This window comes from Pseudorasbora parva, chromosome 21 (genome assembly GCF_024679245.1).
Source record: "Pseudorasbora parva isolate DD20220531a chromosome 21, ASM2467924v1, whole genome shotgun sequence".
In the NCBI taxonomy this organism is placed as follows: domain Eukaryota; kingdom Metazoa; phylum Chordata; class Actinopteri; order Cypriniformes; family Gobionidae; genus Pseudorasbora; species Pseudorasbora parva.
Window position 1 is genome coordinate 27588642 of NC_090192.1, and position 13937 is coordinate 27602578.

Below are 13937 nucleotides of genomic sequence, written 5' to 3' on the forward strand. Positions count from 1 at the left end.
AATAAACCCTTTAAAAATATAGGCCTATGGGAAACTGGGGGAAATTAAAATGCTGTCATCATTTACACACCCTGAAGTCATTACAAACATTACTTTTTTTTCCTCACAATTGCGAGTTATAAAGTCACAATTCAGAATTTTTTTTCTCACAATTGCGAGCTATAAAGTCAGAATTCTTTGATGAGTCAGAATTCTGAGCTATAAAGTCACAATACTAGCCTGACAAGCCAGACCCACATAAAGATGTTTGGTCTGGGAACTCACCATTGACAGGGCTCAATCCGAGGGACGGGATAAGCGGTTGTCTTTCAATAGGATAGCGCTTCAACCAACCAGAGTGAAGCGGAGCTGGTTGATAGATAACATTCGGTCAAAACTCCGAACACATCTTCCCTTTTTAAGAATGACTTCAGTGCCGTTCTTTGTTCTTTTCTCAGAGAAAAGCTTAACTCCAAGTCTTCCAGAGTCACGGCCAAAGCTGATTCGAAAGACCTTCATTCGCTAGCTTCTGTGTTTTCTAGTAGCACGCGAGCTTTTTACAGCTCAGAACTGTACTGAGAGTTGTTAGACGATACTCGCGGCAGATTAGATTAGGGTGCGTCTAGATTTCTAGGCTACACAATTGCGCGATATAAAGTCACAATTCTGACTGAGAAATAAAGTCAGAATTATGACTTTATATCACGCAATTGTGAGTTTATATCTCAGAATTGTGACTTTACAACTCGCAATTTTGAGAAAAAATGTCAGAATTCTGAGGTAAAAAGTCTCAATTAGCCTACTCTTTTTATTTTTTTTATTTAATGGTGGAAATGTAGCCTGGATGCCAGCCGAACTCAGCCCCGCCCACAGCATTTGAGCTCCGGCGGTTTGGTCTGGAATCGATCCATAGAGGAGTGATTATGCCTGAACAGAAACTGTTTGGACCAATGAAATCATCAAGGCAGGCTTTAGACGATGATAAACAGTAACATAATCATGCACGTCATCTAAGGCGTTTGGATTATATTTGTTCAAATCCTAAACAGAGAGCTTGTTTGTATATGCATTCACCTTCACAATTTCTCTCTGAAATGATGATCATGTTCGTAAGTAGGCTACTCTGTGTATCCTTAAATTATTTTCTTTTTTTTACAACACCGGAAAAGATCGTTTATTCCAGCGGGCGTGCAGAGAGGGTTGCCAAGTTTTTACAACAAAATCCATCAACTACTAGCCCTAAACAATAGAGGGAATGCATCAACGTCACCTCACCGGGGCTGAGTGGCAGAAGAGCTGCTGCGTGACCGCAGCTATAGCAAACAATTATCAGTTTAAACTAAAGGTTGGGCTCGATAAAGTGGTCCTTACAAATTACCACAGATTCAGTGATCCATGGATAATGACATGCAGCCAGGAATCGTCTTTTCCTGACTTTTTTATGAGCCTGATTTCGACATAACTGATCAGTCATCACATTTTTCGAGTGAATCCCGCTTGTGTGGGTGGGTCAGTGTATTGAAGCGTATATGTGGCTGCTTGTCACGAATGGAAAACAAAAGTTTTATTAAAAATCTGAATATATTATAGACCTATTAATAATAAATAAATAATAATTAAATTGCCCAGACAGCGTGCAAAGAGTGCTCCCTTTATAATCACTAAAAGCGGTCACTCATTCAATAAACACAATCTCACAGATTTCCGCAGTGAAGTTGTTACGGTGTTCTCCGGGAAAATATGCCGTTTAGGGGGTAAAATGTGTGTCATTTTGGCAAGGTTTCCTGCTAAAATTCGCACTTATGGGTCTATATATCACATATAGTCGCTTCAAAAGCGGACATGGAAAACAACCCACAGAAAAAAAACGCTGACTTGGCAACACAGTGCAGTTGAGCTCTGTTGACATTTGACAACTAATGTAAGGTGTTGCTTCGTTGCTCTGATTGGTTGAAGGTCTATCCAATTGAGGTCTTTCCTGCTTCGGTCGAAACACGCCCCATAATCACAGCCCAACGGAGCAGTATCAGACTCATATTCATATCATATTCAGGCTAGTGGAAATGGGCTTTCATATACAAAGGTGCCCCACAACTGGTTACAAACATTCTTCAAAACATCTGGCTGAACAGAAGAAAGAAACTCAAGAAACTCATGTCTAATTCAGTAGCCCCGCCCACCGAATCATGGAGCTGCGAAGAATATAGCAAGATATTACGCTATTCCTGGTTGTGGAAGAACACAGTCGCTGCATAAGCGTCCCTCGAATCTTAATATTAGGAATGCGTGGTTGAATTTTTTTCAAATGAAGTTCCAGCTGACATGGGGAAGACAATGGTGGTTGCTTCATTTCACTGCGGAATCGTTTGTAAACAAACCTCACCAGGTCGAGCTGGATTTTGTGAAATGCTGTTTCATGCATACTGAGCTTTTTACACTGTTAAAGACTTGGATTCCCATCCTAAACATGGACAAAGTTTCAAAAACTAAGTTGGACGTTTGATGGAGTATTTCTGTGTCAAAAATACTCCTTGCGGTTTCTCACAAGTTTTGGAGAGTTTTTATCGAGTGATGGGCCTTTCACACCGAACGTGGAACGCGCTGCGCTTGCCGCGGGGTTCAGCGCAGCCCTTCAGATGCGCTTCACTGGCCAGCGCAAAGTAGGCGGAGTTTTCAAAACTTTTTGGGGGAGTTCTATCTTTGGGGGCGCGGCGCAAGCCATTGAAATGAATGGATTTCTTAGCGCAGCTGCGCCGTTGCCGCGTTCGGTGTGAAAGGCCCATAAGGGTCCGCTTGACGTCAACAGGGCGGAATGTCCTTATATGGGCCGTACGGGCTCTTCTCCCGGAAGGGTGTGCACGCGTGACTAGAGCGAGAGAGCAAATGCACGCCCATAAACGCTGCTCTTAATGCTGTCACAGGACTTCACGAAATCAACAATGTTACCAAAGAAGTGTGTTTTTGATGGAGCGGTCCAGTAAATACAGTACATACCACAGAGATGGAGGGACATCCTGCTGTTGCTGCTTCTCCTGTTCAATTTATTTCAGCCCCCGGATCTGATTCTGGATCATATATGTATTAGTTGAATCTGATTGATAGCCATTGTTTATTAGGGTAACGTTTTCTTTTCTACGCTTGAGGATGTAAGCTTTCAGACGCTGTCATGCAATAGCTGCGTGCGCTCGTGATTCTTTAGCTCCGCCCACAAGATACGCCTCCATCTGCTCGTTTTTTTCCGGAAAGACTCGGTACAGCCTATCTTTCTTTTATAAATATAATAAAACTAAAGACTTTTCGGAGATATGAAGGATGCAATACTACTCTATAGGTACTCAAGATTGACATGAGATTGACTGAAACTGACTGAGTGTTTCACACCCCCTTTAAATTATACCATGGTCTGTTTAATTACTCGACTCTGATTGGCTGGAATGTTTGCAGTAAAACCATCTAATGCATAGGTAGTTCCAGTCAGTTCGAAATCCGCCACTATAAACATTGGTAACTATAGTAACACAGTTACCCTTGCAAACAGAGTGACAGTGGCAGTATATACATATAACATATCTATGGTATTAACATTAAGTGACATGACATGTGACACAGAAATCAATGGCACACGTCACTAAAAAGCGACATTAATTTAAATAGTACAGAATTGTGTAGTGTAAATTACTTTTCAAATTGTAAACTCTCAAATGAGGTCAATCCTCATGATTAATAATTCAATACTATATAATAAATGCTAGTTTTAGATGAAGTATAGCATGTCACACTGTGTGTATATGCAACTAAAGTGAAAAACAGTAAAATGTTTCACAGATTGTAATGTATATTATTAAGATTAAATCAGCTTCAGCCATCTCTGAAGTTTTTGTAAGCGAGAGACATCAGAATAAAGCTGGGGGCAGAATGAGGCAGATGGGAAGGGGCGATTTAGGGCTTGGGGGGGCAGATGGGGTCCTTGGAAGGATGGCTGCCCACTTCCACATGATTATAACAACATCTGAGCTTTTCCAAGAAATTTTTCAAACATTATGCCTACTAAATATGACCCATCATATCAATCCAATGCTAAAGCGCTTCATGACAAATATTTTAATTAAAATATTTATCCTTTATGTTTAATCCATATAAAAGCAAATTAAGGTAGGGCAATATGGGAGAAGCAATGTGTTGGTGAATCAGAGATGAAAACTACTAATAAAACCATTTCACCATTGCCATTGACAAATGCACATTTTTAAACAAATAGCAAACTAATAGCTTGTTGATTCAAATAAGCCATTTATGACTAAACCATTGAATGAATAAAAAAAAAGTGACCAAAGAAATCCTATCAATCCAATGCTAAAGCTTTTAACACTCACCATGAATGGAGTTTTCGAAAATAGCATCCTGAATTACTCATTCATATTTTATTTATGTGGTCAAAGAAATAATCATTTTGACGATTGGTTTGTTTCCCTTTATGAAGGAAACAGGAATTCACAAGATAATAAGACTTCAATCAGGCGTCTTCCTGGAAGATGGGCTGACATTTTTCATCTTCATGATAGAAAGGCCAAGCAACTGTGGATGGTAACGTGTAATGATTCTGTAATGATTTCTGTGGAAAAGGTTGACTGACAATCACTGTGTTTGTCACATAAATGGCACACACACACAAAAAAAGAAAAAAAAAAGAAAAAAAAGAAAAAGGTGAGAACATGAAAGAAAATAAGTGAGTACTAAATCACTCAGGGTCAATTCCAGACATCACAATAATCCATTAACCAGAGGTTATGCCACGATTTAAAAGTGCAGGTATTAATTAGGCCGTGCTTATATGACAGACAGCGTGTCATCTGAGCCAGAATACTGATAAGAAGGTCCGGGGTAAATGAGAAGGTTTAACTGCTCAGCAGGATTAGGGTCATTTTAATGCCACTACCAAGCATATGAAAGAGTCTGCAGCTGTGGAAGAAAAAAATATCAGACAGCTTATTTTGACGTGTCCCATTATGCTTTGAAAGATCCAGAGAGCCGTATGACTCAATTAGGCACGTCACTAAGCGACTAGGCACCAACGGAAAATTAGTACAACTGGAAATCAAAAAAGTCAATGACTGTGGCGCACACACACACACACACACACACATAACACATGACACACACACATAATCTATCCTCAAAGAGATGCATCCACCCTCAAAGCTTCCTTGCACTAGATGGAACCTATACTCAAGTTAATTAAATTTGCTCAAGATCAATTGACCCTTCTTTACAGTAGAATAGCAATTAGTATAAACAGACGAACGCCTTTATTTTTCACCATGCCTGTAGTTCTGTGACATTTAGATCAAGTTTTGCATGCCTGAACATGAAAGAGTGTGAGAAATGGTACGGTAAAGATAGCTGTGTATTTGATATTATCTCAGTTTCTTTGCGTTTTCCTACTTTACTTAATTACTTCTTAGAAAGCTGCACAGGCAATCATGCTGTTTAATCTTGTAACGGGTGAATCACTCCTGGTATTTTTCCTCTTGTCAGTTTGAGCGAGGGGGCATTTCAGACATTATCTATGGAAGAAGATCATCAAATGTCTTATTTCAAAATATTTTGCTGATCAAAATTGTGCTTGTTGATCCTTTGCTCATTATTTTTACAATTTAAAAATGATGTTATGAATAAGTTATGACAACATATGTTTTTACTTTGATTTAACTCATCGAAATAAGTGTGGCAATTTTCAGCTTATTTTAAGTTATTCAACTAATCAACTTTTCTTTTGTTTGTTTTTTTAACTCACTTTAATGTAATTTAATTTGACATGACTTAAACATACAAGCTTGTACTTAAAATGTAATGCAACATTTTGTTTTACAGCCAGGAAGATGTTGCATTCAAAATAATCACCAGTGCTGAAATTTGCATTTGCAATGGCCTCATCTGTTTAGTTTAATTGTGCATTTTTTACACATATATTTAGCTGGCTTTTTAAAGTTCAGTGATTTTTCATTTACCAGTGATTTTGCACCTTTTTAATGAGACAGCTGGTCATGTGATTGTGATATCACTGCTCATGAGGGGGCAACCCACTCTATGTAGAACAAAATAACATTTTCTTCTAGCTTTTTAGCTTTTTCGAAAAGACTGATATGTCTGGAGACCTCATTTCATGTGCATGTGCATAATTTGAATGATAGTTAAAACTTTTTATTGGGGCAAAACCCGATTGCGTGCACCTTTAAGAGAGTAAAGCGCGTGACGCCCCTCTGCAATGTCTCAGTAAACTTGGAAAAGGGCTTTTCTCCTTACCTCGAGGGATTGAGATGGCAATGCCGACGGACTGTATATATAAAGGAGAACAGCATGAACATGCATATGCTCAGCCGTGGACGGAAAGCGAGCGGACCTGTGACGTTTCAGTGCAACCTTTACGCAAAGGCACTCTTCTTTTTAAGGACTCCTGTCTCCTCGAGGATTGCTGTACTAAAAATATTGTAGTATTTTCGAAATTAAAATAATTAAGAAATACCATACATATCCATTTCGCAGTTGTGTTTCTGAATTGACAAGTCCGCACATACTGTGTCGGTTAGTTTATTAAACACCTGTCTTGGACTTTCAAGAGGCTCTATAGTGATGATTTTCTGAACTTTTCCAGATTTTTTTATATCAATGCCAGCCTTAAACGCTGTCATGGAATCGTTTGGGTCTTCAGTCACCGAGTCCTCCGACATCACCACACCGGACGATCCGTTCAGGGGTCCCCTCAAGTCTGTTGCGCCCTGGAATTACACTTTCCTCGCCTGTCTGATGTTCATAGTGACTTCACTGTCTTTAACAGAGAACTTCACCGTTATGCTCGTGACGTTTAGATTCAAACAGTTAAGGAAACCGTTGAATTACATCATTGTTAATTTATCTGTTGCAGATTTTTTAGTTTCACTGACAGGAGGCACTATAAGTTTTTTAACTAATTCACGAGGCTACTTCTTTCTGGGTGTTTGGGCGTGTGTGCTGGAGGGATTCGCCGTCACTTTTTTCGGTGAGTTATTACATAACTATACCAAGACGTAAACAATTATTCATCTGCTACCTATTTTATAATATTAATACAATTTATTGTATTTAGTCATTTAAATCGGCCCATTTGTAGCCTTATTCTGCTAGTAGCCACTCCCAGTCAAACAAACTATTCCATTGTTATCAGTAACCAATTTCAAATGTTTGCAACTGACTTCTGTTATAGTATGTTAATATTACACTTGTTGCTGGTGCCTATTCGAGTTGTATTAAATCAATACTAGTATTATTTCTTATTCACTATCCCTACAGTTTTATTAGTAGCCTAACATGTTGCCAGTATACCTGTCACTGTTGGGATAGCAAAGGAAAAATCAGTAGGCTATGTAAGGAATAAGTAATAGTTACAAATAAATAGATAATGGTCACTATTAATGTTTGGCTTATTGTTTATCATTTACATCATTATGGTTTTACTACAAATATCATTGTTAAAATATGGTTACTGTAGTAAAACACTTGTACAGTTTTGGTTGCAGTGGTATTACAGCAAATAGTTCCAGTAAAACCTTGGCGTATTTTAATGCAATCCTTCCATTTTCCAAACCGCTTACCTTATGTATAGCAGGGTTGTGGTGACACTTAAGCCTATCCCAACATCTCAGGCCAAAAGTCATAATTATGACTTAACAAGTAGAAATTATGACAAAGAAAGTCATAAGTATGACATTTTATCTCAAAATTCTAACTTATGTTGTTAATACTTTTTATTTCATAATTTCAATGTCATTTTTGAGTGATTTTACCAAGATTTCGCCCATGATACTAAATAATGCTTTGTAAATAATTGCTTTTCTGAAGAGTAAACAGGAATCTTATTAATTAATTTTAACCATTAAAGTTATTCAGAATTTTCTATTTATATCTCTTGTTAAATGTCAATGCAGATGTACCAACACAGCAAAGTATAAATGGGTGTACCTTCTTGCTTTCTAGGGATTGTGGCTATGTGGTCTTTAGCAATCTTGGCATTCGAGCGTTATTTTGTGATCTGTCGTCCTCTGAAAAACGTCCGGCTAAGAGGCAAGCATGCAGCTATGGGTCTTATTTTTGTTTGGACCTTCTCTTTCATCTGTACAATCCCACCAGTTCTGGGTTGGAGCAGTTATACAGTCAGCAAAATTGGCACTACCTGTGAACCCAACTGGTGAGCTCAAAATACTATTTCACCCATTGTTCCTTCTTTTCATTCACTCTGTTTATCCAGTATTGATTCTCTTTCTCACACTTTCAGTCTTTCTGTCTCTGTCTGTGTTTCTCTGTCATGGACATGTATTAGCAGAACAACATCCACAGTAATACAATATGACATTACTGATGAATTCTAATGTGCCTTGCACATGTTCCTTAAAGTGGCATCATTTGGAATCAGACAAGGAGCTTGAGTCAAGGCCTCTTCTTGTGTGTTATATTTTGACAGAAAAAAAGAAACCACTTATAACCCCAAGGCTCATGCCATGCAGCCATCAGTTGAAAAATTGCTTTCAAGAGACTGGTATAAAACATTTGTGTCTTGGCCTTGGCCTTGGAACACATACAGTGCAAAAACATTTGAATAGGGAATGCACACTGACAAAAAAAAGACTAAGGACAGGGAATATTTTGTAGCATTGTCCACGTTGATGTTCAACATTAGAGTAATGTAGTTTCTGCAGTTGAGGTCTCTGACACCAAAGCAGTAAATGTAACTTTTTCATTTCTGCTTTCTATTTAGTCTCAGTGATCCAAATTTTGGCTTTGCCATGAGCTTGCACGGGGTGCTTAGTACTTAATTGTTCTATTGCAGTGTTATTTTGGAAAAAACAAAGCACTTAACAAAACATTATGCAAGTGTACAACATGTGCATGTGCTCTTACTGTGATTTGCGCACAACAAATTACCTAAGCATTCTTCTCCACATTTATTTTTGTGCTTAGAGTAACTGCTAGCTGTCATGTAGGTAAGACTGAGGAGGTCTAAATAATCTGTTTTTTTTCCTTTAAGGTACTCAAATAATTACAATAACCACACCTACATCATCACCTTTTTCACTACATGTTTCATCCTCCCTCTTGGCGTGATCATTGTCTCCTATGGTAAACTTATGCAGAAGCTCAAAAAGGTTAGTCACCTACTCTTATCTGGATTTTCATTGCTTACTTCATAGCAAATCTTTAGGCATAAATGAACAAAGAGCTAAATAATACTAGCAACAAAAAAACAAGAGCCTTTTGAGATTCTGTTTGGCTGTGTATTGTAATTATCAATTGATTTTAGCTTACTCTTGGACTGTAATTAACCTTAGAACTTTATTGTGTCTAATAGGTATCGAACACTCATGGAAGGCTGGGTAGTACGCGTAAGCCTGACCGAGAAGTGGCGAGGATGGTCATTGTAATGATAGTTGCGTTCATGGTTGGATGGACGCCTTATGCTGCGTTTTCAATTATTGTCACAGCCTGTCCCACAATTTATATTGATCCTCGCCTGGGCGCAATACCGGCCTTCTTCTCAAAGACTGCAGCTGTATACAATCCCATCATCTATGTCTTCATGAATAAGCAGGTACATCTTTGCTATTTGTCATCCTTATCTGGCATTTTCAGATCACCTACACATCTTATATAAAAATAATACTTCTGAGTTTAGGGTGCTGTGCTGAGAGAGAAAATAACTGATTTTATATTTTATACATTAAGAATCGATTTCTGGTGTGTTATGCCATCAATCAATAAAAGACCAAAAAGCAAGGGAGAGAAAAGGCAGTGAATCTTATAATAGTCCAATAATTCGGGCACTGCAGGAATGTTTTGGTTTAAGGTTATTTTATCTATCCTGTCAGAATTCAGTATTTTTTTTTTACACTAAAATTCATAGAATGAGAATGAGGTCTGAACTGCTAAACTATTTCCCCCTCCATTATATGTCATGGACAAATGATAGACATCTGATTTTTTTTTACTCTTGACAGTTTTGGTTGAGCAGATTCAGTTTTTCTTATGTCAGAAATATATTAAATATTTAAAGTTCAAATCCATAGAGGTAGAATGGTTCATGTATACCCAATGAAAAATGTATACATTTTTAAAAGTACATTTTTGGATGCCTTTAGTTGTCATAGGGAGAATTATTGGGTCCTAACTGTGAGAAGCTTCAATTGGGTTTTCGTCCAATCCAGAGAAGTCATGCTTAATAAGATACAGTCTGTGATGTTGCTCCGTGATATCTCATTCTTTTTTGAGCATTCTTCATAAATTCAGCTTGCGTGGAGGGAAATTTCTCCTCAGCGTCCCTGTAGTGTGTTGTTTGATGTAAAGGGTGAACCACTGATCTTTTGCAGTCATGTGACTCTGATGACCACCCCTAGGATGTGGGTCCCAGGTGGTTTGGAGCGGAGGCTGCTGGACCCCTTGAGCTGTGCACATCTTCCAGACCTAACCCAGTTCCTTCCCAGCTGTTCCCAGAATTGAAAGGGTCACAGCCGGGGTCGCAAATGTCTCTGATGTGAGAGAGAGAGACAGACTACATTATAGAGAGATGAGAACAAACACTTGAGTGGGAGAATAGGGACAGTCTCTTTAACCATATAGCATTGGTAATGCTGCATTGTATATGGATTTCACAAGAGCCCTTGAGTATATGGAGAATCCAACAAAAATGAACATGTCATCTATGGACTGTGTATATGGGCTGTGTTTTAGGAAAGTTTGCTGTTATTTGGCATATTCAGTGAGTATGCAAAGTTTACTGTCACTCTGTCTTTTCTGAAACGGATCATATATCGATTTGATAGATCTGAAATACTGCATATACTGTCCACACTGCTGAGAGTGACGTTTAGATGAATATATAAATATGTGCTGTTGACTTTATTCTCAATAACAAAATAAACACAAAATGAAAAGTGGTTTGCACCAGCTCTGCATTTCACCATTCACATGACACTGTTAAGTTTGATTATGACGTATATTTGAGACTGTAGACTATATAGATCTGGCTATGTGAAATTTTAGTTTATTAATCCCTTTTCTTTGCATGAAACATTGACATTACAGTACAGAATGGCCTTTTTGGCATTATCCTGAACATTGTATAAGCATTAGTTTAATGTCTTGAGAGGCTCTCAGAAACACGAGCAAAAATGTCCCTAGTACTTACATGTAAAGTTTACTATAAAGTATTTACATACTTTATTATAAAGTTCTGATACAAGGTGTTCACACATTGGCAAAAAAAGCGATTAATACATGCAAATTCTTACATAGGCTATAGCCTTTAAATAAAATGTTAAAGTATATTAGTTATAAATTAACATTATTCTAGACTAATACATGCTGTAGAAGTTCTGCTCTTTTTAATCTCTAATTAATTAATTATTTGACCAAAATGAACCTTATTTCATGTAATATAAAATTTGTATAGCTTTTGTTGTATAAGAAGGTAGTATTCTATGACGTTCCATTTCAGATTAGTTCAGTTTGTCTTAGTATGTTCTTCCTGTATTATTCTGTAAATGTATCCCCACTATAGTGTCTCTCTGCATTACAAATTTGGCAGAGAGAGCTGGTATTATAATTACCCAGGGTACCTCATTTTCATCTAGTCCAACCAAAACCTTGAGGAAATGAATATATTTACTTCCCGTGACCTTATCTGCTTTAATTAAGGCCAAAATGTCCTTGTTTTTACATAGAATAAATCTTGCATAATGACCTTTTCCTAGTTTCAATGCAGAGGTTGTGCAATGGGCTAACCGCTGAAAACAAATCTCTACATGGTGTCACAGAGACAGGAAACATTAATCAAAGCTTTTCTTTAGTGTATATAATAGCATAATCAATAGCAAAATTAAAATCACATTTGATTTTATTTATGTGTGTGAATGAGGGTGATTTCATCACTTTAGGAATCTCAATGGAACTACCATGATCCTTATAAATGTTCAATCTGATGATTTTTCTCTCAGTTTAGGAAGTGTCTGATGCAGATGTTTAGAGGAAATGGCACCAGTCTGGATTCCACCAATCTGAACCAGACATCAGACAAAGGACCTATCACTGCCACAGCAGAAAGTCAGCTTGGAGAGATGTCCACCATTGCTGCTGGTGTGCCCATGTCCATGTACAACATGGAGAAGAGTGAGGATGAAGAGGAAGAGCCGGAGCAGAGTGGAAACGGAGGTCCAAAGCAGCACCCTTTATCGGACAGTCGAGTATGTCCTTTGTAGAAAAGGACTGGTCTGACTAAATAATACCTTTATAGTCTCCATCCAGTAGTCAAACCTCGTGTCTAACTAAAGCATAAATCCAGCAGTCATGACCTGCATATGATTTGTGTTTTCACATGTTCTTGTTGTTCGTATTTCTTTATGTTGTGGCGATTTGCAGTCTTGGCATATCTGTTCTTGTCAGTATTGCATTATTATCCAACACGAAGGAGGCAAGCAATACATTTCTGTACAGTCCTCTGAGCAAAAGCTATTTGTTTTTCAGTGTGTGCACACTCTCCTCTCACTATATTGCTGATTGCACACTGTGTATAAGAGTGCAGATTAGGGTTTGGTTTTTGTTTTTGTTTTTTAATGGCAATTGTAATGTAAGACCATAACCTTGCAATAACTTTCAGTTTCAGAGTTGCTATATTTTATATTAAAATTCAGACTATATTGAGGTCAAAATACAGACTCTCATTTAATATTCATTAATAGTGACTTAAAAAAATGTTGGTTAAAAAATCAAAGATAATGTGATAGGTTGAACAATACAAATGTGCTGCAGATGCTGAATCTGAGACAAGCTCAGGCAAAAAAAAAATGAACAGAAATAGCTGAACAGCAGAATTAAAAGTTGCTGTTTTCAAAGTCTAAATACTTAAAAAAAACATTTAAAAAAAATAAGATTTGCCCTGGCTATTGCTAATCATCTCTGACATTCTGCCGATACAACGGCTGCTGCTCTCCCTGATATGGAGGTAGGTGTCCAATCCTCCTGGAGGGCCACTGTCCTTCAACTCCAATTAAACACACCTGAGCTAATCAAGGTCTTACTAGGCACATTAGAAACTTCCAGGAAGGTGTGTTGAGGCAAGGAGCCAAACGCTGCTGGAAATTGGCCTCCCCGAAGGGGATTTGGACACCCTTGGTCTAGTGCATGTTTACATAGGAAAACTATTAAATAACTGCTGTAATTGACATCATAATTCATTTAGTGAACTAACAGGTCAGACATGACTGGTTTGGCAGCGTATCTGCTTTGCAATAGGCCTACAGTAATAAACCATGCAATTAATGTCCCTCATCTCATGGAAATGAGATGCTTGTCTGTTGTTGCATTTTGCAGTCTTGTTTTGAGAGGTTTAATGAAGCAAGAATGTTTATTATAAATTGTATTTATTTTGCAGCCTATACTGTATACTTTGATATACGAGTGCTTGTGAGTTTGAGTGAACAGTCTGAATGTCTTACTAGTCCATAATGTTTAGTGTTTCCTCACAGATTTGGTCCAAAGTGAATATTGATATTGATGTTTGTCTGTGGCATGCCAATGAATGTTTTACTTATGTACTTGGATTATAAAAATCATGTTTCTTACTTTTTAAAACATGTCAGAATTGTAAAACATATGCACATTGTAGCACATAATAAATCAACCTGCAATAACTTTCCAGTGGTCACTTCTGATGATAGGTCAATACTGAGGCACATTGTGAATTCGAATATTGAAATAGTTCTTAGCAAATCCAGTGTGTTTATTATATTACACTGACAACCTGAAATAACACAGAATCTAAACTGTGATACGAGGTTATATCTATATGAGGATATATCAGAAGCACTCTTTCAAAAGAGTAAATGAAAGAGTGCTTCTGATATAGAAATGAAAACATGGTAAATGAAAACATCTGA

The 13937-nt window shown here is 37.6% G+C and overlaps 1 protein-coding gene across 2 annotated transcripts; it reads left to right on the forward strand.

The window, feature by feature from the left end:
• The first annotated feature begins 6132 nt into the window (after positions 1-6132).
• On the forward strand, positions 6133-13679 carry valopb (vertebrate ancient long opsin b). 2 transcript variants are annotated; one of them, XM_067429102.1, is made up of 5 exons: positions 6133-7015; positions 7990-8200; positions 9038-9155; positions 9359-9598; positions 12000-13679. In XM_067429102.1, the coding sequence occupies exons 1-5, from the start codon at positions 6646-6648 to the stop codon at positions 12258-12260; spliced, it is 1200 nt and encodes a 399-aa protein (XP_067285203.1). In that variant the 5' UTR covers positions 6133-6645; the 3' UTR covers positions 12261-13679. The 2 variants fall into 2 exon arrangements, with proteins under 2 accessions (XP_067285203.1, XP_067285204.1); XM_067429103.1 differs by lacking the exon at positions 12000-13679 and adding an exon at positions 10374-10856.
• Positions 13680-13937: the final 258 nt, after the last annotated feature.

Bases quoted from the DNA above. Each gene is read 5' to 3' on its own strand.
- valopb (XM_067429102.1), top strand. From the start codon at position 6,646: ATGCCAGCCTTAAACGCTGTCATGGAATCGTTTGGGTCTTCAGTCACC. The intron at 8,201-9,037 runs GTGAGCTCAAAA...TTTTCCTTTAAG, and splicing joins ACTACCTGTGAACCCAACTG to GTACTCAAATAATTACAATA. The intron at 9,156-9,358 runs GTTAGTCACCTA...TGTGTCTAATAG, and splicing joins TTATGCAGAAGCTCAAAAAG to GTATCGAACACTCATGGAAG.